Source organism: Ursus arctos, unplaced genomic scaffold (genome assembly GCF_023065955.2).
Source record: "Ursus arctos isolate Adak ecotype North America unplaced genomic scaffold, UrsArc2.0 scaffold_14, whole genome shotgun sequence".
NCBI classification, from domain to species: domain Eukaryota; kingdom Metazoa; phylum Chordata; class Mammalia; order Carnivora; family Ursidae; genus Ursus; species Ursus arctos.
In genome coordinates this window covers 49,778,054-49,796,685 of record NW_026622808.1, presented here as the reverse complement: position 1 = coordinate 49,796,685, position 18,632 = coordinate 49,778,054, and the positions used below count along the sequence as shown (strand labels likewise).

General features: G+C 40.7%; 1 protein-coding gene across 3 annotated transcripts in view; it reads left to right on the top strand.

Annotated features, from left to right (window-relative positions):
• The window catches only part of FRMD4B (FERM domain containing 4B), a 314,088-nt gene that overhangs the window by 267,984 nt on the left and 27,472 nt on the right, over positions 1-18,632 (top strand). For all 3 annotated transcript variants that reach the window (XM_048226469.2, XM_026501212.4, XM_048226468.2), the window contains 4 exons: positions 6,684-6,767; positions 8,427-8,492; positions 10,985-11,042; positions 11,818-11,904. In XM_048226469.2, coding sequence (XP_048082426.1) covers positions 6,684-6,767; positions 8,427-8,492; positions 10,985-11,042; positions 11,818-11,904 — 295 coding nt within the window. The remainder of the gene's footprint in view (positions 1-6,683; positions 6,768-8,426; positions 8,493-10,984; positions 11,043-11,817; positions 11,905-18,632) is intronic.

The following is an 18,632-nucleotide window of genomic DNA, read 5'->3' as shown; positions in this document are numbered from 1 at the left end:
CTAAGTTACTTTTTAAATAGCTTAGTTTATTTCTTCGTGTAGTCAAGTTGCTACAAACATTCTCATTGGGTCATTATATTCAACATGTGCTTTTTAGGCACTTTTGCTACAGGTTTCAGGTAAGAAAGAGCTTTAGCCTTAAAAGGAAAAGGGAAGTTTGGGGGTTGGGCTTCTTTTTCAAAGTGTCCTAGAAACCTAGGGATGCCCCCACACCAGGCACACACAGCTACCGTCTTCAAGGGGCCTCAGCGGATCCGGCTGCTCTGGGAAGCACCAGCACCATTTGCTAATTGCCTGCGCTCCAGCCTCAGAATGGCAGGTGGCTGGTTGTCACTGAGCGTGTTCCCAGTGAGCCACAAACAGGTGCACACATTTGCTGGGGGTGGCTGTTTCCACACAAGTGCTCCCCCACACACAAAGGGTGGCCTCGGTTTTGCCAACCATGTGGCTTTCTCGAAAATGAGTGAGGTTGGCACATTCCTCCAGGGCTTTTGAGGTCAGTGAAGAAAAACAACAGCCCAAGAAAGGGGGCTTGACAATGCCAAAGGGAATCATTGCCTGGAAAGTAGTTGCAGGGGCGAAATGGTGGGTCATGGGCTGCTCGCTTCTAGAAAGCTGTCAGAATAGGAATCTGGAATGCCTCATGGGGGGTTCTGCCTAGGTCATCAGATGAAGCACAAGCACGTCCTTCAATGTGACATCTGCATTCCTGCTGAGACGATGAGGAAGAGTAATTCCTGGTTTAGTTATTGAGAAGTAACGAGCCTTGTAGATTTATGGGTATTCTCTCCGGCCAGGACTTGGAGAAGTCAGTCCTCTTGGCAGTTCTGGTCAAGTGCATCTTTAAAATAACACTTCCATTGCCATTAAGGTCAAGAACGCCCAGTCAGGGTGAGTTCATTTAGTGCTGGGGAAAGGCAGAGACATCTCCATCCAGGGCTGCTCACCTCCCAGCTGCTTTTGGGCCCTCCCTTCTGAGATGGCTCCTGCTTCATATAAACCGAGCCTCCTGCCCCGGGCTGTCTGTCTGCCTGCCTGCCGGGAGGGGCCGTCTGTGCTGAAGCCAGACCTGGCTGCCCCGCAAGCTCAGTGGATCCACGTGGCCTCAGGCTCCCAGGCAAATTCCCTGGGCTGGGTTCTTCAGAGGGTGAACAAATCAGCACTCAGCTACTGTCAGTCCACTCAGACATGAAATCCTTCTGGGTCCCGAATTCTGAAAATGATCAAGATTAATTGTAGAATAACGTGCCAGTGTTTCTAACACCCTGGTGGATTCACCTTTTGGTTAAGTCACCACGTCTTGCTTTAGTTAGTGCTGCAGCTCTTCCCCTCTAAAGGGCAGTGAGTGGGCTGCACTTGCCCCACGAGTCACATTTGATGTCGTTTTTTATGTGAATTATATCACGCAGAAGAATGCATAAAACATGTGTGTTTGGTTTAAAGAACAAATCAGAGAATGCACAGCTACATAACCACACCCAGGGAGGAATGCTGCCAGGACCCCACCCCACCCCCCATTGTGTACCGTACCCCTGCCTTCAATAAAATCCTCTTTCCCCAGAGGTACTCTGTGGTACATATTTTCTTGTTTTGCTTTCTACTTTTATCACCTAAATATGAATCTCTAGTTTCATTTTGCTTATTTTTTTTTTTTAAGATTTTACTTATTTACTTGAGAGAACCAGCACACGCATGCACGAGTTGGGGGGAGGGGCAGAGGGGAAGCAGACTCCCTGCTGGGCATGGAGCCCAGGACCCTGAGATCATGACCCAAGCCAAAGGCAGACGCTAAACTAATTGAGCCACTCAGGTGCCCCTATTTTGCTTATTTTAGAACATGGGGTTGTGATATATATGTGAATTTGGGTCTTGCTTTTTTGCTTACTATTTGTGAATTTCATCACGTTGCGTGAAGCTACAGTGTATTTTCTTTGCTGTCTGGCGTTCCATTGTTCGAACGCACTACAATTCTATCATTCCTATTATTATGAGATATTTGGGTTGTTTCCTTTATTTGTCTTCTTGGGTTTTGGTTGTTTGTTTCAAGTTTATATATAAATTCTAGCTGGTTAACATATAGTGTAATATTGGTTTCAAGAGGAGAATTTAGTGATTCATCACTTAGGTACAATACGCAGTGCTCATCACAAGTGCCCTCCTTAAAACCCATCAACCATTAGCTCTCACCCCCACCTGCCTCATTTGTCTTTTTGGAGCAATGCTGCTATAAAGCTTATTCTTTTGCGTAAGTTTCCGGGGACATACCTAAGAAAGCATCTCTGTGTATAGGGTATGCAAATTTCCAAAATGATCTGACCAATTAACATTCCCATTAGCAATGGATGGGAGTTTCTTTTGCGCTATACCTTCATGTAGACTCGGTACTGTCAGAGTTTTGACAGTCTGGTATGTAGTGGTGATTCATTGAGGGTTTAATTTGTGTTTCCCTGAGTATTTACGAAGCTGAACACTTGATTCTCTCTGTTGGTCATTGGATTTCCACATCTGTGCCCTGTTTGTTGAAAGGTTTAACCCATTTTTCTGCTAGGCTGCCTGTCTCAGCCATCTTTGGGTCCTTCTGGAACTCTCTTTTCATGTTGATAGCTAATGTCAACAGCTCAATTATCTCAATATCTGTGGTGGCTTGTTAGAAATGGGCTCTTAAATGGGTTCTTACAGGAAAGTGATGTTATGTATTCACAAGGAAAGGATGTTTCTGCAACAGCACAAATGACTAAATGTGAACGGATGACAGGAACCTTTTCTAATACAAAAATAAGTAAATAAACAAATAAGGCTTTGTTCTTTTCCTGAGAGTATAATCATTGGGGATGTGGTCCAGATTCCACATTTGTCAAAATCACTTATGTATCTCTTTTATTTTTGCACTACGGATGATTTGCACTGTTAATAATTTTTTTGAGACTGGAAACCAAATTGAGGATCTGAGAAGGCATCTCCTTATCCATTCTACACTAATAGCTTATGTCACAAATTGCAAAGCGATAATGATGGTCCATGGTATGTTTTATGTGGCCCGCACAGTGTTTTATTTTTTATTTTTTATTTTTTGTCTCTTTGTTTCTTGGTGGAGGCAGTATTTTAAAATTTAGATATCTTACATAAAACTCTAAGATTTTTGCCTTAATTGTTGGAAAAAATGTAATCATTGAACAATAGTGGATCCACATTCCCACATTGCAGAAATTACCTGGATCGAAGCAGTGGCCCCTAGCAGCACTGGAGGCAGATTGTGTTTTCCCCCATATCCAATCTCTCTTTCTTCTACATTATTAGAATTTTTAGCTAGGCACGTGGCTGCCCCAAATGAAGACACAACCTACCACATGGAAAGAGCTGTGATGAGACCTGTGGGGTAAATAATGACTAAATAGTGTGTTGAAGAATTTTTAGCCACAACTTCAAACCTCCCATTTATTCTCAATCATGAGCTCATTGAATAGAATGATGGATAAAATCTCTCCCTTACTTCTGTCCCCTGTCTCTTCTCTCTTTTGCTTCTACATCCTAGGTGTGCAATATATACTCAATACATACTTGCTAAAAGAATAAATGAAGTTATGGTGAATCGCAGCTTCTACTCTAGTGAGCTCTTGATTGCCACAAAATTAACTCGAACCCAAAGACGTAACTGAGTGCCCAGCTGGGTTCTTGTAACATACTTCTCTTGGATCCAGAAGATAATAATACATATGTAATTGGTGGCAATGATGAATAACAAAAAGTATTGTCCTTAGCCTATCATTTTAGAATATATACATGTATTTGCCCTTCATAAAAAACTCACAAGCCAACTTCTTTGAAAAAGGAAGTGGGATTTGAAGGACAGAGCATAAAAGAAATTATTTAAGAAAAATAAATATCATTACTGAGAGTTGACAGATGACCTTTAATATGAATAAATTGGATTGTGGTATATTTTGGTTTTCAGGAAGCCCAAACCTGTTTTCCAAGATTGTCAGTGTGGTTAAGCTGTACTACTTAGATTTCAAATAATAGAGAGATTTATCCTTATGTAAGAACAGGAGCCAAGTGACTTTTTATTTCCTGTAGTGATTTGTAAAGCTGGATCTTTCACCTTTAGGAAGGGCCACAACCTTCATTTTGAAATGTAATGTTGACAGGCGCAAATCGTAGTGTCTCCAAGCCAGGTGACACTCCGCTCTCTATTCTTACTGAAAGACAGTAAGCGTAGGTACAGTTTGCTCAGTGGGTTCACTTGATTGCCCTGTAGCACGGTCAGGAAACGTGAAGATAAAGCCAAAAGACAAAATTTCTGTAGACATTGAAGAAGAACCACTTACACCGAGCCTTGGTGACAGGAGTGAGCAATTTCTAATACAGCAAAGTACAGTGTGGGTCAAATAAGCCCTGTCTGCAGCCCATGCTGGGTTCCCCAAATTAATCTGCAACAATTGATCTGTGAGTGTTGAATGAATGCTGTGGGAGGAAATTCACCTTAGGTTGTGTTTGGTCCTCCGGTTGGGGGTTTATCTCTTTCAGTGTGAATCACTGGGGCACACCCCAAGGAAGCTAATGTGAAAATGCATGAATGATGGCTCTTGAAACTGATTGGTTCAGTGTTTCCATTTGTAACTAGCAGGTGAGGGTGAAGGGGAGCTATGTCTTGCCAAAATGAGAAGGCGCATGTTGGCTCTTTGGGACAGTGCTCTGAGAGTCTGTCAGGGAAGCAGGTTATGGTCTTATCCTTCAAAGCTAAGCAGACTGGGTTTGCCTCCTGGCTTCCCTACATAGTGGCTGAGAGACATTGAGCGAGTAGCTTAGCCTCTGAAAACCTCTCTTGCCTGTAAAGCGTGGATAATAGTACCTACCACATGGAAAGAGCTGTGATGAGACCTGTGGGGTAAATAATGACTAAATAGTGTGTTGCATGGGGGCGCTTGGATGGCTCAGTTGGTTAAGTGTCCATCTCTTGATTTTGGCTCAGGTCATGATCTCGGGGTCATGAGCTTGAGCCCCACATCGGGCTCCACACTCAGTGGAGAGTCTGTTTGAGATTCTCCCTTTCCCTCTGCCCCTCCTCCCCGCTCTCTCTCTCTCTCTCTCTCTCAAATAAGTAAATAAATCTAAAAAAACAAAGGTGTGTTGTATGATGCCTGGCTCTCAACAAAGGATAGGTCATGATAAAAATACGAAGCCATGGAAAGTAGGAGGAAAAGAATTACCAATGTGCTGTTTGATGGACACCAGTTTGGTCAGGATTTTGAGTAACTCTCTATGTACTTACTTATCCTAGGCTCTGATAGACCCCAGAAAGTCATGTCTGTTTTCTCATAGACTACCTCCTTAAACACTTGGGGCAGTTTTTGAGAGTATTTTCTCTCATACTGTGTGGGCCAGCTATGACTGGGTCATATTACCTATTCTTCCTTCTGTTAAGTTCTATAAAGACCACACCCCTCTCTCCCCTTTTTTTTTTTTTTAATTTTTTAAGTAAGCTTTACACACCCAACATGGGGCTCGAACTCATGTCCTCAAGATCAAGAGTCATATGTTCTACCAACTGAGCCAGCCAGGCATTCCCATGCCCCTCTCTTTTGACAACTAGAATTTTGCCATTTCATACTGAGATAATAACCAACCTTACACGAGGTCCGGTTTTAGTTTACTTACAATTTGAGCTCTAACTTGGGTTTCATTAGAAACATGATTTCAAGTCATCTTCTCTTCCAGTGATTTCTACAGTTGGCCAACTTGATCATTTTATTTCAGACTGTGGTAAGGAAATAACCAACAAGTAATAGAAAGGTCTATATGCACTTTTTAATAAAGGCTTTATTTATTTGGGGCACCTGGGTGGCTCAGTCAGTTAAGTGTCTGCCTTTGGCTCAGGTCATGGGCTCGGGGTCCTGGGATGGAGCCCCGTGGCAGGCTCCCTGCTCACAGGGAACCTGCTTCTCCCTTTCCTCCACGCTCATGTTCTTTCACTATCTCTCTCTCTCTCTCAAATAATTAAAACAAAATAAAATCATGATCCGCGGGAGGGGCAGAGGGAGAGGGAGAAGCAGACCCCACTGAGCAAGGAGTGCGTTGCAGGGCTTGATCCCAGGACCCTGGGATCATGACCTGACCCAAAGGCAGATGCTTAACTGACTGAGCCACCCAGTCACCCCTATATAAACTTTTTTTATTGAATTGATATCTATTACAAAAAATTGGTGATACTGTGAGTGGTTTTATGATAACCAATATTCCAACAGTATTACGTAGCCGCTAAAGATCATTATGAGAGTGCTATAGGAACATAAAGAAGGTATGTAACGAAATTTGAAGAATGTTGTGTGAGAATGGAATATCCACAATTATAATAATAATTATGTAATAGAATAGATATACATAGGAAATACACAATGAAAATGGCCGCAAGATTATCAGGAGAGTAAGGAAAATAGGATTATGGCACCCGAATACTGTTATTTTAATTTTTTTTAAATTTTTTTAAAAACTTCAAAATATCAAATGGCTTGGGGGAGTTCCGTTGGCGGCTCTCTCTAATTGAATCCATAGCCTTATGTGTGTACTGACGATATTTTGCTAGGGCCCAGTATACTGTTGTTATTTATCAGATTTCCTCTGGTGACTAGCTTGGATGATATTTTATGTAACGGTGACTGACGTTACTGTGTTCTTCTTCTTTTCAGTGATGACAATGCCCGGAAGGAGTTAAAGACCCTACCAGCCTTTCCAACCAAAACTCTTCAGGAGCATCCATCCCTTGCTTACTGGTGAGCCAACGCAGGACGACAGGTGACCCTGATAGCGTAGCCTCCATTGAGAACTGCATGCTTTCCAAGGTATTTAAAGAAATATAAGTGAAGAAGGTATCAGATAGCCCATCATATGCCTCAGAGCAACTGTAAGTAGACCTTGAGCCTTTCCAGGAAAGGGTCTCGTCAAAGCCTATTGGAGACCGTCGTACCAAGACTGTAGTCATTTGTGACGTGTGGCTACGTGCCTTCTCATTCACATGAGGAAAGGGTCTGTAGAGGGTGCTTTTTAAGTGAACGGAATGCTCAGTACGTGTGCAGTCACTGTGTGATGTGGCCCTAATCTAGCAATATACATCTTCTAAAACACAGATTTCATTGGATAGAGGTTTTCTTAGTGGCCAGAAACGCTGACGTTTTTCGTTTGTGGCCAAATATTGTTGTATATTTTAAGTCATTCTATTTGTTTATATTTTAATGAATCCATAGTATCCATTTTCCATACAGTATTTTTCTTAAAATAGTACTTCCACCCGCCCCTTTGAATTAGTTACATCCCCTTTAAAGATAGTTTCCTTGACTTACGGCTCTGGATCCTGTAGGTAGTTTTCCTTTCCACTGAAAAACTGATGACAAAATAAATATTCAACACGAATAGCTTTAACAGGAAAAATGAAATGCGGTTCCCACAGAAAGAGCGAAAGTGAGTCGTAAGACGACATTGCTTCCTGAGTCTGGAATCTTCCAAACAAATCATTGTTAAGTGATAGTTTCTTAAGAAAAAAAAAAAAAAAAAACAAAGACCGTTTACTGTTGATTACTGGTTGCGTAGAGATAACAATATTTACCCTTCTAGGTTATACTTGAGATATGACGGGTATCTGTAAGTAGGGTACAGTGGCTGAGTGACGTCAAAGGTGACAGACTTCAGCCTAGTTCTTGCTTTTCTAGCCAACAAGTTTTTCTTTTTGAACTTTTTTTTTTTTTTTTTTTACTAAGTATCTCTACCCCCAGTGTGGGGCTCAAACTCATGACCCCAAGATCAAGAGTCACACGTTCTACCCACTGAGCCAGCCAGGTGCCCCTCTAGTCAACCAGCTTTATACTAGGACAATAATGAAGGGTTTTCTCCAAAAGCAGTGTGTCCCCAGGTAGTGAGTGACAAGAGAGTATTTTGGATTGCACACCAGACTCAGAGCAGTTTTAATCCTTTCTAAATCTTTGTGGATAATTTAAGGAAATTGCCTTTAATACCTAACACTTGCTGATCTCTTTTTTTAAGCCTTCTAATTTCCCTAGCAAGGCTCACTAATTAACATTTAATAACATTATTTTGTATTTATTATATCTCATTCAATTATGGCAAAAATACCAGTTTTTCATTTAATAAATTGATATTATCTTTCCTTTTCCAATAAATTTAAGTTTTAAAAAGTATTGACATATATATATTAATCATATAAAATATAAATAAGAAATCACGATGAGGTAGCCAAATGTCTGAGGTTCAGGAATCAATGTCCCACAGAAATTGAAGTCAACCAGCTTCTATCTCTCAAACAAGTTGGTGAAGGTCTTTATTTTCAAGTTTCTCAACAAGCCAGCTGAGAATCTTGAAATTGAGTCGGTACCTCATATAATCGTACATTGCCATATTTCTCGTTCCTTGTTTTACAGTGAGGACAGGGTAATTGAGCATTACTTGAAAATCAAAGGTCTGACTCGAGGTCAAGCTGTGGTTCAGTAAGTATCTGTCTTTCCTTTTGCCGAGATAGAGTTTTAATGTCTTCTGTTTGAAGAAATAATCTGAAGTGATTTCTGTTGTGTGGTGTGTGTTTATATCGTCCCCATCTGGTTAGGAAAGCCTTGCTAGGAATCATAAAATGCCTTGAGTCATTCCATAGTTGGTGTCATCGATCCAGATATCTTCCGATGACAGGCAGATAGCAAAACTGAGAAATGTAGGCCAGGTGTAGGACGATAGAAAATGGTGGGGACTGAGGTAAACTGGAGAGCTGTCACCCTGAGTACAGGCAAGGTGATTCAGTCTCAGAAATCAGGCCTAAAGCTATCAAACCTGACATTTTCTAAGAAAAGCTGGAAATTCTGATTTTTAAAATCCAATTGTAAACGTTGCAAAGAAATTTTAAGAAAACTTTATTACAATGCAAGCCAAACCAAACCTATCCGGAGGCCATATTTGGTTGCCTGGTTTGTGACTGTACTTTGGGTGGAGCATACAGTGTCGGTGTTGGATAATCCATGTCTGCATGCTGACAAGAACAGACCACAGTGAGATAGTTCTGCCTTTTAGACTTACAGAGTTACTGTCCATTTATTTATTCTTTTTTAAGATTTATTAAAATCAGTGGGGAGCCTGATGTGGAGCTCGATCCCCGGACCCTGAGATCATGACCTGAACCGAAACCAAGAGTCGGAGGCTGAACTCACTGAGCCGTCCGGGCACCCCCCCATCCATTTATTAACAATGTTTCACAAGCTACGTTCAAGTTTTAAAATTTTAAGAACTAAATTTATTATTTTTTAATTTCCAAATTATAAAAATGAATATAGGATTATTGCCGTAGTAATTGTAGAATAACTTATATGGCCGTAGAAGTTCTTTTAAAAACCCCCGAATGTAGCTCAGAGCACGTGAGAACTGAAATAAGGACTTAGAGACTGCCGTTCCCCCTGGTCAGTGTGTAGATTTCCCTCACAACCTCTACCTCTTGCACTAATCTCCTTTTTATCACGACACACCTTCTGTGGTCTTCAAGGCAGAAATCAAAAATGAGCAGCCCTGAAGTCGAATCCTGGACATTTTAACTCATTGTGCCTGTTCTCTAGAGGGGAAAAAAGAGGAGTAACAATTTCCCTGAAGGACTTCGGGTTAGGCTAATGACCATGTTATGAAGAGGCCTTGTTTAAATGCAGAGTCCTTGGACTTCCCTTGATCTTTATCGCTATGGCTCCAAATAAGAGACTCACGTGGTGGCTAAGGCTCCAGACTGTGGAATCCAGCTCCCTTTGTTAGAGTCTTGGCTGTGCAGTGTATTTGCTGAATGATGTTGGCACATGGGCCTAACCTCTTACATTCATCGACATCCAGGCCATTTACTTTTTTAAAAAGCATCAAATTATTGATTACAAAACCCAGAGCAATTGATACTCAAAATGTCTTTAAAAAGTCCACTTGTACTTAAACAGGAATCTCAATTCTTTATGAGCAGAGAGGAAGTCTTACACAATTTATTTCACTCCATAACACCTTAGAAGTACACAATCAATACTTGTTGAATTGAAAATAGTAAATGGAGTAAATGGAGAAGTCATTGTTTTAATTTTTTATGTGGGGGGGCATATTTTTTAAAATCAGATTGATGTACAATTAAATTCATCCTTTTTAGGTACATATTTCTTAGAGTTTAGACCTAAGAATTAAGTATATATTTCTAAGAGTTTACCACAATCAATGAATGGAATCACTTTATTTTTTTTTTTAACTATTTATGTCTGTACGTATGTTTGTAATTTCTAGGCCCAACATGGGGCTCCACCTCACAACCCCAAGATCAAGAGCCTTATGCTCTACTGACTGAACCAGCCAGGTGCCCCACAATTGATTGATTTTTTTTCTTGTTATGAGCGTGACCCAAAAGTTGATTCTCATTGCTTTCCGTCCTTAAGTGCTTAGTTTAAAAAATACTTGCCATTTGGGTTTGTGATACAGTCCAATATGTTTCTAAGCCATAGAGATCTTCATATGCAGAAAATAGTATTTCTTAGAGCTTTTCGAAATTGAAGTTTTGTTAGCAACTTCCTAACATTTGGGTAAGGTAAAATATAATACTCCCTCAAATAGCTTATTCTATTTCTACTTTAGTCAAAGACATTAGCCGTGGTTGTAATGAGAAAAGTAGATACAAATTGTGTTTCTTTTCTTTTTCTTTTTTTTTTTTTTTAAGGTTTATGGATTTGAGAGAGAGTGTGAGAGCAGGGGGAGGGGCAAAGGGAGAGGGAGAGAGAACCTCAAGCCGACTCTCGCCTGAGTGCAGAGCCCTACTCAGGCTGGATCTCAGAATGCTGAGATCATGACCTGAGCTGAAATCAAGAATCGGACACTTAACGGACATAGCCTCCCAGGCGCCCGCAAGTCATATTTCTGTACATCACTTTTCCCAAAATGGTCCTCTCATTTATTAAGAGATTATAATATATATCATTTTTCATAGGTATATGAAAATAGTAGAAGCTCTGCCCACTTATGGAGTCCATTATTATGCAGTCAAGGTAAATACTTTTGCATAACAAAGCTTTCATAATGCCCATGTTAGTTTGTGAGTTAGTGAAGAGCACCAACTTCTAAAATCATATAAATTAATATGCATATGTATGCAAATTATCTCTATAAATTTCAACATTTAAAATACGATTGATTTTCTTAAAAAATAAAAGCCTGACTATATCTTGTCATTTGTAGCAAATATAAAAAATATTTGCTACATTCAAATGTTTTCCCCAAACCTCTGTTAATCCTTACATACTCAAATTATTCTCTTTTAGCACATCTATTCCTTTTACCTATTTTTGCTGCCATTTCTCTTCCCCAATTGTTCACCTGTCTAATGCTACCAGATACTTTCTCATCTTTGTAATTCTTTGGAAACTTCCCTGACCATCATACCTCGTTACTAATCAAGAGGACAGAGAGCTTTTTTCCCTTTTTCTTTTTAGTTTTTCTTTTCCTTCTTTTTTTTTTTTTTTTTTTGATAACTGGCTTTACACTCTGGATTAGTTTTACATTTTCTTTCTTTTCTCCAACTGTTTAATCAAGACAGTAATGATTCATTCTTTTTGATGCCATTAACAGGACTGATCTGTTTTAACTTCTAGATCTTTTTTGCAGGCATTTTAATAGCAAGTTAGGTTTTTAAGTAATGTTTTGTTTACCAAGACAGCTTTATTTTGACTTACCTGATACTTGTGAAAGGATGAAATTGCTAAATCTTCACCTGTAGAAGACTGAACAATTAGGGCTTGGTTCTCATGCTTTTCCATCTTCCAGGATAAACAAGGACTTCCTTGGTGGCTTGGAATCAGCTATAAAGGAATCGGCCAGTATGATTTGCAAGATAAAGTGAAACCTCGGAAAGTAAGTGTGAATCATTTTAGACACATAGGAGAACTTGGGCTATTCTGGATTTGGCGACATTGCTTTAATGGACACCGAACTTTGGTTAGTGAAGCCATGGGTTCAGAGAAGGCTCAGGTTAAATGAAAAGTACTTTTATAACTAATTTTATGTACCCTGCACCCAGCAATTCCACATTCACATCTGATCATTTGTTCTAAGGGAATCAAGTTATGCACAAAGATTTAACTGTGAGGATGTTGATCCCAACTTCATTTATAAATGCATACAATTAGATTCCTATTTTAACGTCATATGAAAAGGATGATGACATTTATTTTCCAAATTTTATATATCTATCTATTATGTAGGCATAAAATATTTATTTATATACATAATTATATATAATGTTAATATTTTTATATAAATTATACATGTATATACACACATATACGTACGTATGCTTACTGACAGCGGATGGATACACAGGTGGACAAACTGTGAAGACATAGCCAGGCTCTTTGGTGCTGGCTCCCTCGCAGTAATCCAGTTCTAACTGATCTTTTTACTACTGCTGCTGTTTTCACTTAACTTTGGTTCACAGTTTTCCGCACTAAACATGTCTGCTTTTTTCAAAAGAAAAATAAGTTATTGTGTTGTTTATTAAAGGTCACACTCTCTCAGGTTTGGGTTTTCTAGAGCTAATAAATTACGTTATTTTCAATTTGAACTGTGGCCATGACGCTCTGTCTTGTGATCCAAGCACAGGCGTACAATCCATTTCTGCCCATATGAGAATGGATGAGTCCACGTAGACAGCCACCCGCCTGCCCTGGCCGACTGTGTATTCTAACAACATGAAGGCTTACTCAAGTCGCCCCTGGTTGGGGCCCTCCCTGTGCTCTGCTGCCATCGCCGGGCGTCACGGCAGTGAAACAGCGACCTGTAATAGCAGACCGTGCGTTATCACACCCCGACATCGCAGCCTTGAATAACTCCTATCATTTCCATCTGTCTCGTGCTTTAATGTCTATTAGAAAAACAGCCATATTCGTCATAAAGCAGCCCTTGTAATCATACCACAGTGTTCCATCTTCTGTGTGGTTTTTCAGCTTTTATCAATGCTCACAATCTTTCGTTGAGTTAAAATAATAAGCTCCTCTTTTCTCCCCATTTTATGGTTGTGAAGCTGACACAGACAACACAAAGGGGTGGCCAGGGCTCACCCCCTTCTCATGCCAGCCCTGCCCTCCTGGAGCAGACTAGCTGGGAATTGAGGCATCTTATTGGAAATTATTGATAAAAATAATAAAACATCATTTCGCATCCGATATCCATCCCTATGAGGGACAAGAAGGCAGCATCTGTGTAATCGTATAATAAAATTGTGTCTCTCTAAGCCCTGTGACCCAGATCAATTGAAGTAAGGTATACTTAATTTCCAGGAGGAATATGAATAATGTTGTTCATACTTGAAAACTTGCCTCTAAGACCACATTTCAAATAAATAATGTTAGAAATAAATGATGAGCATATGATCTTTTTCAACATAATTTTCAAAATTATTTTATTTATAATTTTTTTTTAGCTAAAAGTTATACATAGCTATTGTAAAAACAAAGCAAAACAAAAATACAAACTACAGAAACATGTCAGTTAGGGCCGGAAGTCCTTCTGCAATCCCTGTGCCTTCCCCATGATAACCACGGTCAAGAGAATGATAACTGGTTCATTGAGACTTTGTCAGTGTATATCCTAAGCTTTCCCGAGAGAGAAATCTTTCTATGCACACTGTTTCATCCCGCGTCCTATTTCTCCAGGTTACTTTATAAACACATCTCTTTTCACTCTTGAAAGCTGCCCAGTATCCATTATGTGGAAATACAGAATTCATTTAACTGATTCACTTTTGATGGACAACGCTGGGGGTCCGTGGCGGGGAGAAGGAGCAGGATGAATCCCAGTCAAGGCATATAACTAATCCCTCGTTTATCTATTTTATAAAACCAAAGTATTGTTTACCATGTTTTCTTGAGGTAGACCTCAGCCTCTATTAACATTTTTTGGTAATTTACTTCTCCCCTGGATTTTACTTGAAGAAATAACATTCAGGAGTCTCACTGGTTTTGCTGAATCTTGCGCGTCATGTATAACCTAAGTCGACTCACAAGTCATCTCTTAGCGAATGTGCCTTTGTGAATTTGAGAATCCCGCAGGGTATAAATGCATCTACTAAAAACAACCAGCTTCCCCCCCAAAATAACAGTGAATCGGTATCTGCGCAGCGAATTTCCTCGCAGTCGCTCGTGACTCACAGCCCTTTCTTTACATTCACAGTTTCATAGGATTTGGTCAATATTGGTTGACACTGATCACAATCAGGCTTGCTTGTTCATCCCAGAGTTTAGACAAGGATCAGAAGACACTCTCTTTTTTTGATTGGCAGAGTTTTCGCTTTCGTTTTCAAGACGTGCCATTCAATTCAGAAAGGACCTACCCGGGCCATCTTGTGTTCCCACTGCCTCGTCTTCTCTTTCTTGGTTATTTTTGCAGCTGTCCACGCTGAACCACTGCTTACTTCCTCCTTCTTCTGTTGAAATCCCACAGTGGATTTTGCTTCCATGTGTTTGTTTTTCCATGGCCAAACAAACTACGGGTTTAATTGGAGGGAGGGTGTTCTACAAGTTACAGCCCTCGCCCAGTTGGTCCAAATGAAAGAAGCCATAATTCAAAGGGCCATGAGCACTGACTTGTAAAAAGGAGGATCCTGCTTCAGCTGTTCGCATGACCTGGGCACACAGCAGGTTACCAGCGGCCGAGCAGGAATGAAGGTCAAGATTGCCAAACTCTGAAACAAAGGCTGGAATGGGAGGCCTTGGAGATGCTCAGCCTTTTGAGCTGCTTGTTACACATGCCTGCTGGGTTATAATTACGTAGCTTAAAAACAGGCCAGAAGGGGGAAGATTTGCCAATAGTAAGACAGACTAAGGCCAAAGGCTATTTTGAAAAAATGTTCGTCCAAGACACGCAAGCTGAAGCTTTCTGTCCTTTCCATATAATGTCTATTAGTTGTAGGCTAGGAATGTTGGGGACTATGTTTCTCGTACATGCCAGAATACCCAGCAAGTGCTCTTTGTGTATTTTGGCTCTAAGGCTTTTGCCAGTCATGGGGGCGAGTTGTTTTCCATCTGTGTAGTAAAAAGATCCAGAGCAAGAATTTGGGAAGCAACCATAGCCTGTCTTTGATGTCTGGTGTCTGTTTGCTGTGTGACCTTGGGCATGTTGTTGAATCTCTCTTTAAATTCCGTTTCTTCACCTGCACCACGGTAATGCCACCAACAGCATAGGGTGTTCGTAAGAATTATGTGAGGTTATACTGAGCACTGTCCCTGATACACAGTCAGCCCTACGCAATTGGTTGGTGTTCGTTGATAGTGACTTCTAGACAATATAAAAAGGGTATGAGACATATTCTTGGTTAGAGAAGGAGCCCACATTGCTACAGAATCATAACCTTAGTATTCTAAGAGTCCACACTCAGATTTTCTGTTTTCAGAGACTTTGAAGCACTCTGCGCCATTTTATTAACTGTAATGCCCTAAGGCATGATGCAAATTGAGAAATTTAAAATTCTGAGTAACAAACCACAAAAATTCAGAGTATTAAAAATTCAGATCACAAGGGTTTTTTTTCTTTTTAATTCTCCCTTTATGCATGAAATGTGTCATTGCAAACTCTTATGGAATGTGAAAACATACCAGAACTCAATTGCAAATCGTAGGACATTGCAACTTAAAAACAGTGAAGTTTTACATTTAAAAAAAAAAATGCAAGCTGTGTTCCTAGGAGGTTTTTATTGCTCGTTCAGTGTTTCAAGGAAAAATGTCATTTCTTCACAAAGAGGTAGAGTGGGTCAGTGGCTAAGTGAAGTATTGATGTATGTCGTGACTGATTTGTAGCCCTCCGGCAAGTTAGTTGACCTGGGAAAACCAGACCCTGTCAGAGATGGGAGAAATAAAAAAAGGCAAGCCAGCGGGGGTGTCACCAGCAGACCTTAGTGGGATAAAATGCCTTTCAAGATTAGTATCTTTGTGCATTATAACTGCTAACCAACTCTTGGGATGTGCGTCCTCACCCGGGGGCATTTCAGGGTGGGGAGAGGGTTCTTAGCCTTCTGTTAACTGATTTTTTTTAAACTGTTGGAATTCCCAAATGCCTAGAGCGAGATGAATTAAGTCACAAGCACAAGAGTCTTCCTATTTCCTTGTCATAAAAGTACAGGGCTCATTTCATTTAAACTCGGCGACTTGCTTACTTTCCTAAGCACAGCCATCTTGACATTTCTCACCGCTCCTGGTTTTTCCACCACCTGCCACCTTACCCGGAGCTCGCCGGGGCTGCTCCTTCTAACACTGTTTCAATTCTGGTTGAGCTCAGCGGCAGGAGAAGGAACATGCGCTGTCCAGTCACACTTTCTGCATCGGTACATAATAAAGTATGGTATGGAAGAAAAGAATGGAGTTAGAGAATGTCAACTGAGGACCGGTCCATCCTGTTTGTAAAGTGTCTAATTAAGCTCTAGCCACACCAATAATCAATCTAATTGTTAAAGCCTTCTGCAGAGTCGCTGGGAGGAGAGCTCAAATCCTACATGGGTTTGAAATAAGAAACCGGTCCTGTACTCCTGCTTACCGGTTGGCTGACCTGGAGCTGTCACTCAACCTTTTGTGTCTTTATTTCCTCACCTTTCGAATTCCAACGATTCTGTCTACTCTATCTATCTCAAAGATCATTGTGAGGACCCAGTGGGTTAGTGAATTCTTTTACCGAGTAGATTTTTTTTCCTTCCTACCGTATTCTGATTTACAGAACACCACAGATATTTTTCTTCCCCTCCTGTAAGCTCATCACAGGATTTTAAGCAGTTCTTCTAAGACAAGGAACTCTCAGAAAATCGGTTGGGCATTGGTGAGTCTCCATTTCCATTTCACAACTGGCAAGCCGATGGAAAGAATTCAAGGCAAGCAGCCTGATTAGTCATAAAGTCTAATTGTAAGGGAGGCTGGGAAGGGTAGTCTTTAGGTGGGTGGCCATGGGCAAAGCCATAACTCAGGGTGTTCTGTTACTAAAAGGAAGGAGGGAAAAAAGATCCTGTGGGTGATAAGTAGTTTCTGTCACACTGTGTTTGTTTTCTCTGAAGTCTTTTACGGGAATGGTCAGTGAGAAACTAATGAGTGAGCAAAGAGAGAAAACATGATGATGAATTTTGGATAGTTTCTGGTGGAAACAAAATGGAAGGATAGTAATGGGATGGGTGTGGAACACTCCATTGGTTCGGGGAAGGCCATTGAGAAAGGTGACATTCAAGCTGGGTCCTGAAGGTTGAGAAGGAGTCAGGCTGTGAAGAACGGTTGGCACGTTCTAGTCAGAAAAGAGTGTATGCTGGTGGGAAGGAGCTAGGCACATCATAAAACGGAGAGGAGACCACTGTAGCTAGAGCTTAAAGCCTAGGAGTTTTCTCTGTAGAAACAGAAGATGATGTTTGCAAAAGAGGAAGTGGCCGCTGGACCGGCAAAACCATTCGATTTCATTATTTAATCTATTCGTTTGTATTTCTAGGCATTTAGCAAATGGCTGAATTGTTGGCACACAGAAATGAAAGATAGCACTTTAATAGGATTGACTTGTCCAGGTGCCAAGAAAACCAATGAGTTGATAAAACATGGTGAAAAGAATGTTCTAGGAAGGGGCATAAACAGTAGAAGTTTCTTCGCTTTGCACTTATGACTACTTACGATCGATTTGATTGTAATTCATTCATCCTTGAGGAACAAATTTCTAATGAGAGTTCAGTTTTTCCTGGTTTTACATTTTAACAGCAACCAAAAAAATGTGTTGAGCCCATGCTGTATTGAGCCCATGCAAAAAAAGGGGGGGTATTGAGCCCATTTACAAGGACCCTGAGCTAATATTTTATATTCTTTATTCCATTAAGGAAAAAGCCAAGTCCCTGTCATTAAGGACCTGACAACCCATCTGGAAAGACAGAATTATAGTCAAAGTTAGGGATTTTACTGAAGTATTCAATAACGGGGCTAGACACCAAGCGGTGAGAAGGGATGCCAGTTGTAAACACCAAAAGAGCTATGCTGGTGTGCGCCTGCAGCTGGTCGGCCCTGGTGGCACCATACACGCCGGGGGAGCACACTGCTGCAGGTATTAACAGGAAGTCATTAGGTCGGCCCTGGGCAGTTCGAGATTCTGCCACAGAGGAAATCTGTGGAGATCACATCCCCTTGAACGGTCAGAGTTAATATTTTCCTGATGCCCAGAACTTCTTCGTCTAAACTTTTTCTCAAATACTCCGAGTGTTGTATTCCTTGCATTTAAGATGTGATGTTTCTTGTATGGAAGGTTATGATAGCACATCTCAAAAGGTAATTTTCGCTACCTGAGTGCGTCCCATTTGGGTATGACATTTTTGTTCGGTACACCTGACTCTGCTAGCATGGCCTCTTCTAGACTCATGGGTGGTGTTCAGTCCCTCTGGTGGGTAACATTTGCACTTAGAAAATCTGAACAGCCATTTGTTCCTGAGGAGATTACCCAGCTGAGAAAACTAGGACCCCAGTGTTCATTATTTTGGAGGAAATATTTCATCTTCTACGTCAACACACTCCGCCTACCAAAGCAGACGTATATCACCAAAAATTATCCTCTGAGTCAGGCTTTCTCAGTCTCTGCATTGT